Source organism: Xiphophorus maculatus, chromosome 7, assembly GCF_002775205.1.
Source record: "Xiphophorus maculatus strain JP 163 A chromosome 7, X_maculatus-5.0-male, whole genome shotgun sequence".
Taxonomy (NCBI): Eukaryota; Metazoa; Chordata; class Actinopteri; order Cyprinodontiformes; family Poeciliidae; genus Xiphophorus; species Xiphophorus maculatus.
Window position 1 is genome coordinate 26,770,156 of NC_036449.1, and position 19,249 is coordinate 26,789,404.

General features: G+C 35.3%; 1 protein-coding gene across 1 annotated transcript; it reads left to right on the forward strand.

The window, feature by feature from the left end:
- The first annotated feature begins 2,410 nt into the window (after positions 1 to 2,410).
- Positions 2,411 to 17,889, forward strand: LOC111609389 (heat shock 70 kDa protein 12A-like). The gene is made up of 10 exons (XM_023337648.1): positions 2,411 to 2,639; positions 4,312 to 4,659; positions 7,167 to 7,502; positions 8,626 to 8,724; positions 9,089 to 9,412; positions 10,355 to 10,638; positions 11,243 to 11,464; positions 11,536 to 11,707; positions 14,347 to 14,460; positions 16,771 to 17,889. Exons 1-10 carry the CDS (start codon positions 2,564 to 2,566, stop codon positions 17,421 to 17,423), a joined length of 2,628 nt encoding a protein of 875 aa, XP_023193416.1. The 5' UTR covers positions 2,411 to 2,563; the 3' UTR covers positions 17,424 to 17,889.
- Positions 17,890 to 19,249: the final 1,360 nt, after the last annotated feature.

Sequence of the window (19,249 nt, forward strand, 5' to 3'; positions counted from 1 at the left end):
GACAAAGCTACATGACACGTTAATTTTTTAGTGATTTGAACTTTGCACATAGATTTATCCTTACTATTTGAATTTCTGCTTCCTATAGATAGTCAGAGGTTTACAAGCTACACGAAACTGAATCCCAATTATATGTTCTTGCTACAGTGATTTGAAGTCAAAGTTTGGCAAATACTTGTCACACAACTTGTTAGAAGTTTCCAGTAAAATTCTTCTAGGAAGGGATCATTCGGTTGTGTGTGGGTGTGTTGGACCTGTTTATCCTCTTTGTGGTATCTGAGTTTCCAGAGAACAAGTCAAAATTTTAAACAGAAACTTGGCATAAACAACAATGTGAACGTTCAACAAAGGTGAATCATCAACTGTCAGCACAAGAACAAATTCCAGTTTGTTCAGATATTATTTTCAACATTTTAATAAATGTTTCCTCATAAGTAAACAGGGCATGTCACTCCAGGACCATGCAAACCAAATCTTAAAGCAATGTCATTTTAAATGATTTTATTGTATATTCATACTCTAATAAAAAAATGTCAAAACTAAATCTAACATACAGCATTTATATCTTTATTATTATTTTTTTAAATTTATTTCGAACATGATAGTAGTATAAATCATGCACAAGAACAAGGAATGCAAAAGACATATTTTTGTATGACAATAATGTTAACATGCTCGAAAAGGAGAAGGAAGAAGTAAGGAACTCATGAACTCCGACCCCTAAACTCATACAATATTTTCAGATGGACCCTCATTAATGAATCCAATCAAAAACAAAAATAAACAGGTTAATTAATTTTCCATTTTATCTGGGTTTACATATGTCTAAATATATACATCCATACGCACACACTCATATGCATTAGCCTCAATTAACATAAACACATTAGTGCTAATTCTCACTCATATTTCTATATCTTGTGAAAATTACCTCTTTATATTTCCTTTTAAATTGCATTAAATTTTGACTTTGTTTTAACTCCTCATTTTTACTAGTTCTGTAACTTTACCCCATGAATTGAAATACAAAAGCTCTTTCTAGTTTGTAAACTACGAATCTGTAAGTTTGAGTAACCCTTGAGTTAAATCTCCCTTCTCTTTCACAAAACATGCTCTGTATCTGCTCAGGTAGCAGTTTATTAGATGCCTTAAATATAATTTGAGCTATTTTAAATTCCACCAGCTTTTCAAATTTAAAAATGGTAGATTTTAAGAATAATGGGTTTGTGTGCTCATAATAACCAACATTATGGATGATTCTAACGGCTTGTTTCTGTATGATACTTAGTGGCTGTAAAGAGCTTTTGTAATTAATATTATTCTCAACATAATTTAGATGAGTTGCTGTTTTTATTGCAGGTATTTCCTATATTCACAAAATAACCACTGGATTTATTTACAACACTCTTTATATATTATATTAGAAGTTTTCCTTATAACATTATTTAAAATGTTATCATGTTGCCTTAATATTATTTTTACTACTATCCAATAATTTATTATAATATTCCTTTTTACATGCCTTTATAATATTACTTAACTCATTTTTATATTTCTGATATTTGTTTTATGATTCAGAAGTTCTACGTTTTATATAAATTCCCTAAAAACTTTGTTTTTCTTTCTATATGCAATTTGTATTCCTTTTGTAATCCACTGCGCATACACACACTTTTTATCTTATTTTCCTTAACTGTGCAGTTCTTATTCTATAGTAATTTAAATATTCTTGTAAATTCTTCATATGCTGAATTCACATAATTTATTCTATGAATTAATCTTCAATCATGTCATCAAATCAGCTTTTAGTGCCTTCAATGACTCTTCTGACCCGCCTGTATTGTGATCTGATGTTTTGATTGGTTTCTCTTGCCGTTAGTCATTGACTGTAACTGCTCTAAGTTTATTTATTAAAAAATAAATTTAGGCAGAATATTTCTACATATTGCATAGTTTTCCCTAAACTGATGAAGAGTAAGCTCAATGTTTTCAAATAATAGTACTGAGCAACATGTGAGAGCAGAGAGAAACGTTGTTTTTAATAGGAGAAAACATCCAACAGAGATTAAATTACGTGCCTTTAAATGACATGAGTTGGAGCTATAAATTGTTAGTAAACTCAATTACAAGGAGCATGAAGGACAGAAAGGGAATTTAAAAAGCATACACACACTGGGATGCTAGAAGAGCCAGTCACTGGACAGCAGTTTTTTCTGTGAAAAACCTTTCAGCAAAGACTAAGTATATGATAAAAAAAGACTGAACCTTTAAATTCCTCACAAGCCACTTTCTAAATGGATGTAATAACCATCCATATAAATCTAAAAAAACATTTTTGATATAATTTTTTTTTACACTGCATTACATAGGTGTACAGTAGAAACCTCCATATGAATATCTATAGGAGCTTAACTGGCAGAGAAGCAGCAAAGTGAAGGAAATCTAAACTGTCAGCATGAAAGCTGCCAAGCTGGTTTATGCACATTCTAACAGCCGCTCCCTTCACAACAGTCACAGCAACAAAAATTAAACACCTCTGTGAGGTTGGTACTTGGAAAAAGTTATGTTCTTCATAACCAGAGAAAAACGCAGTGGTTGGATTTTCAAGAATATAATGATCTTTGTGATTTTCCTACAAGGTAAGAAATTAATCTCTTAAAGGTCAACGGGTTTGGATAATTTTTTACCTTTTCTATTTAATACCCTTTAACAGATTGGTCATTTTGTACCTGGCAATTCACTGACGTACAAGAACATTAAAAAATTATCACATTGTATTCTTAAGCTTGGCGCTAACAAGGCATGAAACTGTTAAACTTGGTTGTTCGGCTATGTCATTTCTTAATAAAACAACAGTATCAACCAGCATGGCTGACTGATACTGGAAACTATTTTATACCTTTAGAAGTTTAATAATAATAACATATAAATGTATTAAATGCATGACTAAAAAAGACAGTGTTGCATCATGATGACTTTAGATAGTAATAATTTAATTTAAAATACATTTTTGAGAAAATGCATTAACTAATTAAGTAAAAGGTATTTAAAAATAATTAAATCAAGCAATAAGCATTATTACTCCATGATGGTAATAAGTGTTCAGTAAGTGTTATTACTCCATGATGGCCTACAACAGGTTTTGTGCCATTGGGTAATAGACTCAGCAGATCCAGTGTAAAAAGCAATGATCAATCAAACAATGATCAATGAATTATAAAATCATTTATTAAATTTCTCAAAATTTTCAGCTAAAGATGAAAGAAGATAAATTAGTTGAGGGAGAGTTAGAACATTTCTGATGCTTGGAATATTAAGCACAATCAAAGAGATTCAATTAATATTTTACTATATTAGAAATATTTTACTATATCTATAATATAGTAAAATATTTCTAACATTTTACTATATTTTAATATAGTAAAATATAAACTTTAAGGTTTCAATCTCAGTGTTCCAGAAATTACCATATTATAACATAACACGGAGCTATGAGGAGTACCGGTTAAATTTGATGTAACTGATACCCCACCTCATGCTGAAAGCCACAGTTTCTGCCCAATCATATTCTACTTTTGAAGAGCTTGTAATGCCACAGTTGTTAAGTATGCTGACCTCTTGTTTGAACAACTTGGGTTCACAAAACATTTTAAATACCCGTGCCCATGGAGAATTAGTTACTGACTAATACTGGTATGAAGGGCTGAAGGTGCCCAGAAAATACATAACTGGTGATTTATATACTGACGTAACCAAATGTCAGATAATTTGGCTTTGTTTATTTTTTGCTTTATTACGCTTGCTAAACTAAGTTTTAAGTTTTGGCAATATATTGCAATATAATAAGATTCTTGTACAATTAAACAATATTAAATATAGGTTATTTTGTAATGTAGAGCAGGGAAACTGGTACATGTTTACTGTTGATAGACCTTGCTAAAAGAATGTCACAAACATTAGCAATTAGGTGGATTGGCAGAGCTATAAAACAGCTTCAGCTATAAAACATCCACTACACCACTTTTCTAACCAAACCATTCCTGTATATCAACACTTTATGCTGCACTATCTGAGGCTATAACTAAAACTTTTACTTAAATGATATTTGGAGAGCATGAAACCCAATAAATATATTTTATGTTTCTCTCTACATCCCACAACATGCCATCCCATCTCATCCATGCACAGTAGCACAAATATAAGTAAAAAATAATTACATTTCTCAGTTTAATACTGAGCTAAAGACTAACTTGACTGTGTAACTAATGCTTTCATAGACTTGTTAACTGTCTGCGTTTTCTTCTCTTTAAGCCTCCCTGTATTCTTTTGCAATGGGAGAAAATGTTTTGGAGGGAGCAGAATCAGTTGTGCTGCCATGCCACTACTCAGGTATTTTACCAGAGCGAAACCCCACAGTGATCTGGAGACGCTATGATCTCAAACCACAAACTATCCATGTGCGCCGAGAAGATGATGATCTTCGTGGACAAAATCAACGTTTCAGTGGGCGAACGTCAATGAAATCTAATGCTTTAGATTCTCTTGACTTCAGCCTCACTCTGAGAAAACCTCACTTCTCTGACAGTGGTACCTACACCTGCAGCCTCAGGGACGACAGAGAAGATATCACACTAACAGATGTTCAACTGCAGGTTGAAGGTCGGTGCCTAATTTAAATGCAATACCTGTTGATGTGTTATGTTTACTGGCCATTGAGATAATGTTAGTGGCAGCACTGAATGGGGCTCATGAAAATTATGCAACTTATAAGTGCGTCCACCTCAAAAATAAATGGCTCAGCAATACTACACTGGAAATTTCACCAAGGGAATAGCAGCCCAACTAAAAGAGTGAGAGCTGAGTAGCCAAAGAGAAAAAAAGTGGATCCATGGCTCTCTGTTTCTTTCTCTGCCCATGCCTCTCATATGGTGTGGTCACTGCGCTGCTGTGTTTGTAGATCTTCCCTTGTACTGTAATGAAGTATGGCTCTCAGTGAGGAGTTGGCTCTATGAGTCGAAACATTTGTGACTGACCCATTGCTATAAAGCACAGATATACAAATAGTTTTTATCATGATTTGTGAAGGTGAGTAATGGATCAAGGTAGTTGCAACAATGGTTTCATTAAACTCTAAATCAGGGGTGCAACTTTTAGATGTATCTCTACTTCAACACACCTGAGTCAAATAATGAGGTCATTAGCAGGACTCTGGAGAACTTGACTGCACTTAGGAGGTGATTCAACTATTGGATTCAAGTGTGTTGGATCAGGGAGACATCTAAGAGTTGCAGGACACCGGCCCTCGAGGACCAGGATTGCCCACCCCTGCTCTAAATGCTACAGGATTCAAAGTCACAAGAGGAAGAGGAAGAAGGAGTAGAGACAGGGAGACAACGTAAGATCCAGGGAAAAACAATGACACATGGGAGACTATATACACACCGGGGCAATCAAGGAAATGACAAACAGTTGGAACCAATTACCAGAGAAACAATAACAAAAACGTTCAAGGTCAGTCTGGTGGCCTGATGTGCAGCCGGTGGAAACCACAAAGAGAATGTGGCAGTCGGCCAAATGGCCGGGGGCACCAATGGAGAACCTATGCAGGAGGCCGGAAGCATTGATGCAGGAAGCCACTGGAAGACTTGGGAACACTGGAAGGTTCGGAAAGAGCTGGAACACTTGGTGGATCACTGGAAAAAACAGAACCATGACAGTTCTGACATTTGAGACAGGATTCCGGAATTAGAAAATGTATTAAATTCTAGGTTAAAAATACTTTTTATAAAAAAAATTCCTCCTGCACTGAAAAAAAGTAAATAGTTAAACCAACTTAATTGAATTGTTTCAACTGGTAACAAGTAATTCAATTAAGTTTATCCAACTTAATTCATTAATTTGGTTTAACTTGACAAATTTAAGTCAGTCTTATGAAAATAACTTAGTTTACTTCAAATAAAGAAGCAAACTAATAAAATGTTTTTATAAAAAAAAATAGGTGGGGGGCGTGAAAGGGGTTCTCAGGCAGCCTTTATTTGAGACTAGTTAGACAGAAACATGGATAATTAAAGAGTGGGAACACGTGCAGCAAAGGTATTCAGGCCAGGAATTGAACCTGTGACGGCCACATCGAGGACTAAGACCTCCTTATGTGAGTTGTGTTCTCTCAGCAAATTAGATGGGCTGTAGACAAATAAGAAAATGAATGTCTGAAGGGGCCGAATGGAGGTTTGGGCTCAGTCAGTTTTAAATTTTACCTACCCTCTTGGCCATGACATATGTAATGCGCCAGTTCGACGCACTGAAGCTTACCGGAAATTGCCTGCACTGTAAACAACCGAGTGAGAAGCTCAGTCATCGGGGACGGACACAAAGTAGAGCAGCTGCTCCTTCATGTCAAGAGGAGTGAGTTGAGGTGGCTCGGGCATCTGGTTAGGACGCCTCCCTGGTGAGGTGTTCAAGGCGCATCCCATCGGGAAGAGGCCCCAGGGAAGACCCAGGACCGGAGGGACTACGTCTCTCGGCTGGCCTGGGAACACCTTAGGATTGGGTTTTTAAATAAACTGAACTGATTTGAAAAGCACCATGAGAAGTTAACTAAAACATGAACTACTAAAGTCTGAACATTGGAAGAATATAATGGACAAAAATTTGCTCCTCAGAATAAACTGCCCTTTTCTTTTATGAATAAACCATGGCTCTACTTTAAAAAGTGAGAGAAGTGGGCAATAAAAATTGAGTCAGTTTCATTCTAAAATATCTAAGGAATCTTTAGGTTTGCAGTGAAAATGGACTCCTATTTACCTGTTACTTTTATGTTTTGTAGAGCTATATCTTTAGCAATAATGTCTAGATAGAGATTTTATAGACATATCTATGTACTTTTATGTTGGGGTGCCAATAAAGAGATTGTGAAGAGGCCTGTAAATGTCCATACCTGAAGGTCATTCTTTGGTAAAAGTCAAGAAATGGTCAACTTCATTTTCCTTTATATTCCTGTTGCACTCAAAAAATCCAAGCTTTCAAATGACCAGATACCCTGACAGTGTTTTGTAAAGCTCACTTTAAAGAAGAATTTAAGTATTAGTAATACTTGTCATACCCATTGCAACTAGCAGTATGAATTATAGTCATGTAAAATTTAAATTAGCATTTTGTTTTCTCAGTTCAACAGGTAGAAGTAAAGGTGCAGGAGGGAGAAGAGTCTGGAGTTCTGCCCTGTAAAACAACAGCTCATGTGGAGGAGGATGACACTGTGGAGTGGACCCGTACTAAACCAGAATTCATGATTGCCTATGTGTATCAGAATGGCAGCAACAAAGCTAAAGAACAAGACAAGTTTTACTGTGAACGTACAATAATGAATAAAGAGCAAGTAAAAAGTGGAGACCTCAGTCTGACCCTCAAATACCCCACAGAGAGAGATAGTGGAGTCTACATCTGCACCTTCTACAAGAAAAGTGACGTCATCAGACAGAAAGTGATTCTTCATCTTGTCAAAGGTCAGTGGTGCAGATGTACTGTACATGAAGCTTATCTTTGCAAGCTGGGAAACATTTCAGATGGAATCTACAGTTTTGAATGACTGAAGAGCTACAGTACCTGTACAGCACTCTGGTTTTTAAACCACTTTATTAATAAATTTTGATGATGATGATGATGATGATGATGATGATGATGATGATGATGAGGTAGGTTGCTAGAAAGAATATTTTTATGAACTTACAATGGAGTCAGTGTTTTTTTCCAGTTTTTATCCAGTCTTTTCAACATGTATTATCGTGAAGACAAACTTATTCCTTACTGTATTCTTATTAAACAAAGATCAAGAACAAGTCTTTTCTATTATGCAAAAGCTCGTAGAAGCAGTTAAAGCTACAATAACTCTGTTGTTGTGTCCTGCTTGAATAGATGCGGAAGGAATTTGTAGAACTCCCGTAAGAACCCATTATAGCATTTCACTTTGATTAGTGTTAGAACATATTGATTTTTTAGTTTAGTGGTTAATTTGCTGCTACACCATGATTGGGATTATTGTTATATTGATCACCCAGGACAGTTACATAGTTCTATTACATCATTAAGTGTTGTCATTTGATTAGAAAGGAGTTGTCCTTATTTGAATGTGCTAAGAGACATTTTTTGCTTTTTTACTTGCATATACGGTATATATGAAATTAACCGCCTCCCGGTCCTTGAATGCACCCTTACCTCCACCCCTCACACTATCCCTCTTACCCCCTTCCCAGAGGTAGATAAAAATGTCTTTCTATCTTACTCTGGGACTTTGCATTGAATTACATATATTTGTTATATTTTCTGAGAGTCACAAAAGGCGGACGTTCCACCCGTGAACAAATCAATTGTTGAAGTTATTTGCTTCAGTTCATTCACTCAAATGATTTATTCATTCGAACAAATTGCTCATGAACGACACAACACTAGTGTGTATGTAAAGGTAGGCTTACCAGTAAGCAGGCTGCTGGACGAAGCAAGTACACCAGATGGCAGACCAGTAATTTGGGGTTACCTTCCACAGAAACTTTAGCAAATAAGTTAATCTACAAATAGCTTATTAATGTGCAATCATTACAGAGATCTTACAAGTTTTTTGTTTGTCAACAGAAAAATTTCCACCATGGGCCAAAGCTTTCCTGGTTCTTTTTGTCGTTCTTCTTGTTTTTGGAGGCCTTTTCTTTCCCTTCCGCCAATATTTCAAGTCAGGTAAGATTTATTTTATAATGCTAACAGGTTCCTGTTAAGGTTTTGTGAGTGTTTTATTTGTTTTAGAAATTTCTTTTAGTATCAGAAATGATTTGTTAAGATATAGAATAAGAGACGCATGTTTGATAGTGAAAAAACCAGCAAGTCACCTCTCACACTCTAGGCAAGATGCCAGAGAGAACCAAACAATTGGTGTTTTGAGGTATTTAAATTGGGTATTTTATCACAGTTGTGTATTGCTGTGTATTGTCCTAAATACAAAGGTGCTCATGGACTAAATTATAACCACACAAATATTATAGAAAATGTATCTGATGCAACTATGTTGTCAAAGCAGCCGACTCTTTGGTTTGTGTTTTTTCAGTCTACAAGGTGGAGGTGGATTCAGGAATGAAGTCTGTTACGCTGCCCTGTAAAACCATAGTTCGTCTGCCCAAAGATGTAACAGTAACATGGAAAAATAACACCAGCCGATTAGTCCACCTGCATGAGGGCTGTGGTAAAAAGCTTGAAGAACAGCACAAGCAGTACAAAGACCGAACTGAGATGAAGGGAAATTTAAAATTTGGAGATTTTAGTTTGATCCTGAAGAACCCGACAGACAGAGATACAGACACCTACACCTGCACCATCTCCAACAGATGGGGGAAGATCTTGATCAAGAAACAAGTGCTGCTCTATGTCAAAGGTAAGAGCTGCACATGTAGGTTTCACAATTTACTTATTACTGTAGGTTGAATTTCAGCTTTCACCTACTAAGTAATAATGTGTCCGTGACCAAGGCACTTCCTAATTAGTTAATAATCTGTGTATCATATTTAAATGTCAGTGTGAATGGGTGAGCACATCGTTACGCCACTTTGAGTGGTCAATATAACAAGAAAAGCAATTTATAATTTTAGTCCACCTCCTGTTTTAGCTTTTTTGTCACACTTATTTCATTAATTTAAAAAAGCTATTCTGCAATAATAGGAAAATTGCCCAAACAGAACTTAGGAGAAGAGATTTTAAAAATCAATAGATTATCTACCAATCAAAAAAAAAATTAAGAACAAAAGGAGAAACAATGTAATTGGCATCTATAGTTTATCCCAGAATATTTACTATCCCTGGAAGATTTGGATTCAAATGACCCTCATTTAACCTGTTTTTTCCTGATATGAAAGACAGAAAAATTGTATGCAATATATTATTATTCCCGTTTTACAACAACTTTTTTTGTGAGCATATTTTCACTTATCTTTTGACTGCCTTATGTGATGAGACAAATCTTTAAAGTTGGACCCACAATAAAGTTATTGTTTGAAAATACAAATTTCTCCACTATCAATTTGATTGTTAGTTTAACTTTTTCTGATATTAAAATTTGTTTAATAAATTGAAACATTTAACTGTGACAACAAAGAAAAAATAGGATATATATGTAATTCTTTCCCAGTTCAACTTGTGTAATTTGTTCAAATTTCAATGTGTGATCTCCATTGTCTGGTTTTATGCAAGCAGGTTATGTATACTACCATGTATTGTCTTAAGTTTGATTAAGCCATAATTAATTGTGATCAAAACGGTTCAGTCAGATCAACAGTCACTGTTTTTTTCAGATTCTAACTTTCTTCTCATTCTCAACCAGCTGGAGCTGACTCTTTCATAATAGCCATAGACATTGGTTCAGGATACAGCAGCTATGCCTTCAATGTTAAACCCAGAGAGGAAGGAAGTGAGACCCAGATAAAGAGATGGGGTAAGGAACTTGGACTAGACACCCCAAAGACTTCTTCGTGCATCCTACTTGATGAACATGGAGGTTTCGTACATTTTGGTTATAAAGCCAAAACAGCATACACCAATATGACAAGAGAAGAAGCTGAGAAACATCATTTCTTTGAACATTTCAAGACGGCTCTTGATTGTGATGTAAGTTGAAAAAAGACCAGGGGCCTAATGTATAAATAGATGCGTACACACAAAAAATGTGCAGTGTCATATTATACGGACAAGTTGGCAGGTATAAAAATGAACGTTGAGTAAATCTATGCAAACCGCTTACCTGCCGTGAAAATGTGCGGCAGCCATGCAAACTTTTTTTAGATGATAAAAAACTATGCAACTCCAAAACTCACCTAAATCCTGTGAAACCTGCCTTCAGTCATTGTTATTTAGACCAAGATGCATCAAACCCGATGTTATTCCATGATGTTATGGAGCCATATTTATATATGTAGGATCTACAACATGAGTCTATTAGAAGTATACTTATTAGGATTAACACAAACACTGGTTGGTGATTGTTTTTTGAATAATGTGCCACTTTATTACATTTTAATTTATGGATGGGCATAGCTGAGTATCAACAGCATAACCATTAAAATGTTTCCCATGCTACCTGATAATTTTACCAATCAGAAGATCTTAATAGGTGTGTAATTCTATATAGGGCTGCTAGTGCAGGCTTCTATAAATCTGACAACGTAATCTATGTGTGAATACAATCTAATTTACTACTAAAATATATTCCCAGGACCTCAGGAATCAGAAAATTAAAGCAGCCAATAATAAGTCTCTTAAGGCCTTGAAGGTCTTCACAGAAGTTCTTGGATATCTAAAGGATGACGCTCTGGAAACCATCAAAGCCCAGGCCAAGGAGGGCGAGTTTACAGCCTCTGACTTCACCTGGGTGCTAACTGTTCCTGCCTTCTGGGGTCATCCAGCTAAACGGTTTATGACAGATTCTGCAACCCAGGTAATATACTTTCAGAGAGCAGTTTAGGTCTGAAAAGCTGGGAACGATGACACTTTTAATTTCTTTTTCAGGCTGGTCTTGTAACAAAAGGAACAAAAGGCAAACTGATGGTTGTTTTGGAGTCAGAAGCAGCTTTGACTTGGTGTTTGAAGCTTCCATCTGATGGTTTCATCACACAGAACCACAGCAGAGACTCACAGGATCAAACTGCAGGAGCAGCAGAACCTGATACCAGCTGTAACGGTACTGTGTGGATCTATAACATTAAGCATACAAACATTCAACATTTAACAGGTTTTAGTCTGTTTGATAGGACAAGTTCAACATATGAATGGATTCTTTATGTGATCTGTTTGAATTAATCCGATTGATAAACAATACCAATATATTTGTGTTTGTTTTATATTTGTTCTGAAATGTTTTTGACCAAAAGAATTTAATCAGGTAAATATAACCTGAGTAAGTACAAATAATAATTTTATCTTCATTGTCAAATCACTGGTTGTGTCGCACGTAGCAGCTAAAACTTCTTTCTGATTTTTATAAATCCAAAGCCTGCAATGCTTTATATGTTGTTTGGGTATGTTCTGTGAAAATCTAAATTTTTCATTTGTCTTTGAGTAAATTTTGTAGACCAGAAGGTTTAACCATTGTTTCATGCTTTCTCCCAGTCAATTCATTCATGTTAACATAGAAACCAGAAATGTTTTACCTAAAATTTAAAGGAAGTAATTCTATGTTCAGTTTGCATTTTTGCTTAAAGACAACAAGGAGAAAAAATACAATAATTATTTTAAAATGAACAATATCCAAAAATCAGTGTGCCATATGAACACAAACAGTTTGTGGCTTTATTAAATTCAAACCCCTTTTAGTTCATTCACTAAAAAATATTTTTATTTCAAACCCTTTAAGAGGAAACTTTGCTTCACTTGTTTTCCTTTAAATAACCCTAAATAGGAAAACACTGTATTAATTTCTTCACTACCTTTAAGCCGAACATTCAGTAAAATAATGAACCTGTGTGAAGGTAGACTGTTGCCTGTGTGTTCCAAAATGGCTGCCATGACAGAAAAAACCTACTTATACAATCTATGTCGTGTAACATACTGGACTGGAAAGTTTTAATACACAATGTTCTACATCCATCTTTCTCTCTGAAACAAATTTAATTGCAAAACCAAACAATACTTTTATTCTTCCTCCATTTTTAAGTAACTATTTTAATAGCATCATTCACAAAATTTGTTCAATTACCTTTATAAAATCTCAACAGAAACATTTCACCACCATGAACTTTTGGTAAAAAAAAAAAAATTAAAAAAAATCATCCATTTTAAAAATGCTTTAACAATCAACTCCTTAAACTTCACATTCATCAAATTCAAATAAAATTCATATGTAAACTTTGAAATTACTTGAGGTTGAGGAAATTGACCTCCCTTTTTCTCTTAAATTCAAATACACATAATGTTTACATAAATGAAAGAGGCTAAACAAAAACAACAACAACATTTTTGCAGTAAATAAAATACTTGTTGTAAATGACTTGCTTTAGAACTGTTTTAGGCATCTTAAGTCAATTCTACCCAAGGTTTGGTGGAAGAATAGTCATGCCATTTATAAACATTATCTATTTTATGCTGTAAAACATCTGGAAGTGGTTTAACTTGAACAACGAAAGTCCATCTGCTGAATTGAAAATGCAAAATAAGTCAACAAGAAAATTCTATTGGTTTTAACTCAGAAATTAAAGTTCATGAAGTTGATTTAACAACAACAGACAAGATGTCCAAACAGAATTTTTTTTTTCAAATTTATTTTGGATCATGAGTTTTAACTTAATGCTGCAATTTAAACCAAATAATTATTTCACATTGTGCAACTGCCCTCACCTAGTTAAAGAGCACACATTTATCTATTACTTTGCTCACATTATCAAGTTAAAACAACTACTTATTTTACTTCAGAATAATATAAATAATATAAACAGTTTCAAATTGCATGAACTTCATTTCTGACCTGATGAGGAATTTTATTAAACATCACAGTGATTTCTACTCAGAAACATTTTGTGTGAACAGAACATTATCCTCAAGCTTTAAAATAAACATTTGCTGTACAAAAGTCAGATCAATGTAACGCACTTCCATCTCACTCACGGTGCAACACAGGATACAAAAATACGCCTCTAACTACTTGGAGATAGTTCCCACTTTTGTCTTTTACTTCTTTGAGTTTTTTAAGTGCTAATCCAAAGAGCCAAGTTTATTCAACTCTTGTAGATTTGACTAAATTAATAAAAGGTTAACACAACTTAATGTGTAAGTTTATGTTTCACAAACTCACACATTTAGATTATAAATAAATAAATAAATAAAAGATAGTTGGTAACTAAATGCAGCTTAAATCTTTTACACTGTAGGTGACACAGGAAAGACACACATTAACTGAGGCCTACTCAAAACAATCATGATCCGTCTAATATTTTAACATGCGCTAAAGTTAAACATAATTGAAACTAGCATAATTAAACTAATATTTCCAACATCCTGAAAAGAAATTACAAAATATCCAAAGATCTCACTATCTAGCTCAAATTTTTTCCTTAAGAAATTTATTTTTACACATTTGGTGAGGATGAAAATTTTCACTCTAAAAATGTGAAATTTTTAATGTACAAACTCTTCAAGTAATGCTCATCTGGAAAATTTGAAGAAATTATGTCTTAGCAAACTGGTGGGGCAACTGTGGAAGTCTATATCATAAAATGCCAACAGAGTGGAGAAAATATTTTACTAACAGACGTCTGACTAACACCCCTATCAGCACTTATCTAATTGTTTAATGGAGCTTCAGATGCATATTCTTTGTTTTTACAGGCTTACCCAAAAGTCAGGTGGCAGTAGATATGTTAATGAAACAAGAAGAAACCAAAGACCTGCTGAACAACCATCACAGAAACGGAAAAGGATATGTTGTTGTCGACTGTGGAGGTAACTGTTACTCATGATTATTCAAACAATTGACAAGTTAAACACTAACCGACATTTTGATGTGTTATGATGACACTTGGCATCTTTACACTGTGTTGTGTCTTCTATGACTTTGTATTTTTGTGTTTTTATTATGAAAACACTTTGAACTGGCTTGTTACTGAAATGTACTATACAAATAAATTTCACTGATTGAATTTTAGAAGGTTGGAATCAACAAGATCCCATTTCAAAGAGCGGATAAGTGAAAATCAGCTCAGCTCCACAGTCACATGGATGATAATGGGAGGGTGTGAGGTGGGAAGGAGCATTATGTTTACATATCTTCAAGGAGATTGGACATATGCAGCCCAGGCAACACGGGAAAAGCCAATTCAGATACAAAATGTCTTAGGGCGGGTAGATAATAAATTTCACTCTTCCCTAAAGGCTCTCTGATGCATCTCAGTTGCATAATTATCCAAATTAGTTTGGTTGTTCCACTGAGCGGAAACTAGCAACTTCTCCAAGATCAATTCCATTCCGTTAGTGAGTGTTGGAGTCATCAGCTGGGCTGCAAGTCTCGCATCCAACTTGAGTCTCTGTACATACCAACAGCCTGAGTGTTGAGAGATCAGTTGACCGGCTCCATGATTTGTAGATTTGGAAGATGTGCAAAGAAAGGCAACAAAAATATAGAAAAAGACAAAAACAGAGCAAGCAGGGCAGGCAAGGGCAGGGAGGGAGCAGAGCAAAAAAGTGTTTGCCTTCATTGAGAGCAAGACAAAAAGAAGACCTGAGAGATCTGGAAGGTTGATGCAGCAACAGCTAGTGTTGTAGTCAAAACTGTCTAACACAAGACCGAGGCAAGACCAAGACCATTAGGGTCCGAGACCAAGTCGAGACCAAGAATGGTGCACCACGCTACATGACACAATAAAATGTGAAATATAATCAAAACTGTTTCCGAATGTGATTTGGAAAGATCCACATTCTCATTAAAACACCTAGATATTAAATGTTTAGAAGTGAAATAAATTGAACCAATATCACTATCAATTCAAACTCTTCATTCTGCTTTGCTTCCATCTCTGTGCCACAATCTGTGGAGGTCTCCTGCCATCCCTATAAAGATAACAACCTGAGCATTTGCCCATATCACCCATGTGAGAAACCACCACTGTCTGCACTATAAAACATAGCGATTAATGTAATACCCTAACAGTAAACAACACTCAACTATGAACCCTAACCAAGGGGCAACAAGCAAGAAGTAACCAAGCACAACGTGCGCACCATGAATGTTCTCACTCTGTCTCCTGCTGCATGAAGCCAGGCAGCGCACAGTGATGTAATACCTTCCACCATGACAGGTGACGAAAACAATCAAAGAGCTATGAGGATGCTCTTACGTTCTTGGGTTTTATTTATTTGCTTTTAAAATAAATATCAATGTATATAATTAAATAAAAACAATAATAGCTACTGCAGTGTACGCAGAGCATTACAAGAACAAAGAACGGCTCTCAGTGAGGCTCCAGTTCTATCTTCTTAAGTAAAGAGAAGTTCAGAAGACTCGGATCGTTTGTGAATGTCACATCACTATATAGCAGACTTTTGGACACAATGTTGTCCCATATATGCGACACCTCAGTCAACACCGCCGCACAATAATTCAGTGCAGTGAGTGACAACATTTTTTCATAGCAAATGTAATTTGTCCCTGCACAGCTAGCTTTGCAGGGACATTAATAGGGATTTTAATCTGTGTGTTTTGCATCCAGTGAAAACAAGGATGTTAACAAATTACCTGGACAAGATGCTGGTAATTTATTGACATTTCCATAGTTGTGGTCTTGACCAGTCTCGAAATAAAATCCCGAGTCCCCATCGCCCGAGACCAAGACAAAACTGAGACCAAATGCAGTCGAGTCCGAGACGAGACCCAGACCATGAAAAAATGGTCTCAAGACTATAACACCAGCAATAGCAGATCTTTAATGTATTGTGCTATGCTGTTCAGTGATTTTTAAATAACACTATTTTAAAGTCTACTCTCTGAGCTACAGGGAGCCAGTGTAGGGACTTTGGAACTGGGATGATGTGCTCTATCTTTCTGGTTTTAGTCAGAATGCTCAAACAGAGGATTTTTCAAACAGAGGAAGAAAAGATTGAATAATTGTATAGGAGACAAATCTAAAAAACCTTTGCATTGACACTAAAAATACTACGACATGTATTGATTATAACTTTTTGAGTGTTTGTTGAATGTGTAACTCATTTTTTATTTAGGTTTATCCATTAATCAATTCTCTTACTGTTTGTAAACAGATGAAACAATTGACTTCACTGTTCACAAAGTTATGGAAGGAGGATCCCTCAAGAAGCTGTATGAGGCCCCTAAAAACGAACTGGGAGGACAAACTGTGGACAAAAAATTTAAATTGTTTCTGAAAGAAATTTTCTCTAATGGAGTCTGGGATGAATACGAACAAAGCTTCCCCAGTGAGGTTCAGAAAATCATGTATGATTTTATGTGTCTTAAACAGCTGGATGAAGATGTTCAGATCAACTGTCCATTTAACTTGGGAATGTTGATTGAGGAACATAAAGAGACTAAAACGTTCTTTGATTCAGTGGAAGGAGCTTCCTGGGATGATGGATCTATCAGAATCTCCAGAAAGAAACTGAGATCTTTCTATGATGAGAGTCTGCAGGGAATCACCAAGAGCCTTGGAGAAATATTAAAAAAAGATCTCAACATTGGTTATATTGTGTTGGTGGGGGGTTTGGCTGAGAACCAGATTCTACGTCAGCACATCACTGATCAGTTCGAACATCAGTATAAAGTCCTGTGTCCTCTTAGACCCCAGGAAGCGATTCTGAAAGGAGCCGTAGAGTTGGGGAGAAACCCAAAGTTGGTGGAGTCTCAGAAAAAACATCCAGCTTGGTTGAATTTCTTTTTTGAGAATTTTAAAGAGTAAAAAAATGTGTTTCTTACTGTACTTTAACCGTGTACTGTACTGGTAACAGTGTTCAGTATCTAGGAAACCAGGTGTAAAGAAGTTTGGTTTTTTTGGTCAGCCTCTTTATTAACACATACAGTATATCATCACCATACTACATGTGCATGTGTCATTGGATTTAATCAAATTAAGGAAATAAGAGGCATACTTTCAGAATTAACAGTCATCTGCTGCTGGAAAATTCTCCAAACAATACTTTCTGTACAGTTACTATTTTCTGCTGTCAATTTATGTATCACTCTTTAACCTTTTTTGTTATGTTTGAGGAGAGTCTGCAAGCCTCAATAACTGATCTTTGAACTTCTTTTTGAACTTGATGTGACATGCTAAGATTTTATCTTTTTGTGTAAAGTGATATTTAAATCCATCATTTGTACATGACTGCTATAACTATCCAATAAAAATTTTGCAAAAAAAATTGTTTGGAATTGAAGAAGGAGATGATCTGGGAATTTTTTGATTTTGTCTCTGTTCTCTGATTTTCTCTCTCAACTGTTCTTTCTGTATAATTAGGCCTTCCACTGATCCACTTTCAGTAGTATGTATTCCTCTTTGAGTGTCAGTAATTACTTTCAATCAAGAAACAGATTCTTCAATCAAGATGGAGGCTCGGATGTCTTTTCCTGAACATTTCTGTTCAGTTTTTTATTGAGGAGAAAACGGAGATAGCTGTTCGTTACCTAGCAACCAAATCAACAGAAGCAAGACAGTGACAGAACCAGTTCCTAAAAAAAAAGATTTCCTCAATCCAAATAAATTATAACTCGCACTTAAATATGTTTCACTTAAGCTTTTGTAATTATATACAATCATGTTAAATTTAATTAATAATCATCATCATATAAATTATGCTTAACATATAATTGTAAATCAGTCACTTATGATGCAAATTATACTTAACAACAAATAAGTGTAAAGAAGTCACAAGAGGTGCTTCATCTTTTGTCTGTCATCTATCATTTCTTGCCTACTTTCTGTTTCAGGTTCAAAATTGGCTTTTGGGGGAATTCGTGTCTGTGTTTTAGTAAGTTTTGTTTTATTAAATCAGCCTGACTCCATACTTTAACTGCATTTGACTCCAACAATTTCTACAATATCACTAAAGTTTGCCATTTGGAAACATTTGTTCCTTCACGATCTGAAAAGTCAGATCTTCCACCTCAAAGATCTCCCCTGCAACTCAACCTTAATAAAATGATAGTATATTATGTTTTCCATGCACATAGTGCAACAGTATAGTACAATCAATTAACTATGTTACCTTTAATTCTTATAAAAATGCCTTATATATTAAATATGACTAAAAAGAAATTTTACTTACTGATTTAATGCTTTTAAGATGGACCTCTGTCTTTTTAAAAACTCCTGTTCTTTTGAAACTCTGCCTGCAGGAAGTCATCACATGTCTCCTCTATTAAACCTTGAACAACATTGTTTCCTGTGTTGCACTGAGAAGTAGCTCGCTTTTTTAAATTCGCAGTTGTTCAGCTCCACCAGATGTTTGCTAATATCTGCTGGCTAGTCTGAAGGAGCTGAATGTGAGACTTGCAGGGGAGATTTGCTCTTTGAGGTGGAAGATTGGAAACTGGAGCTCTGAGGAGGAGCTACACCTCGAAGGTGTTGCTAGGTTAGTCCAGGTGTTTTGCACAGCTGAATGGTTGCCATGGAGATTAAAGGATTTTTCACACATCTGTGAATTAATCAAATTAACACTCCAAGTATGTTTTGGATGAGGAAGCAACATTGTAACATGATATAAAGCTCAATAAAGTCATTTGTTCACA

Excerpts from the sequence above, each read along its gene's own strand:
- LOC111609389 (XM_023337648.1), top strand. The coding sequence starts at position 2,564 with ATGTTCTTCATAACCAGAGAAAAACGCAGTGGTTGGATTTTCAAGAAT. Across the intron at positions 10,639-11,242 it reads AGACGGCTCTTGATTGTGAT|GACCTCAGGAATCAGAAAAT; the intron begins GTAAGTTGAAAA and ends ATATATTCCCAG. Across the intron at positions 11,708-14,346 it reads ACCTGATACCAGCTGTAACG|GCTTACCCAAAAGTCAGGTG; the intron begins GTACTGTGTGGA and ends TTGTTTTTACAG.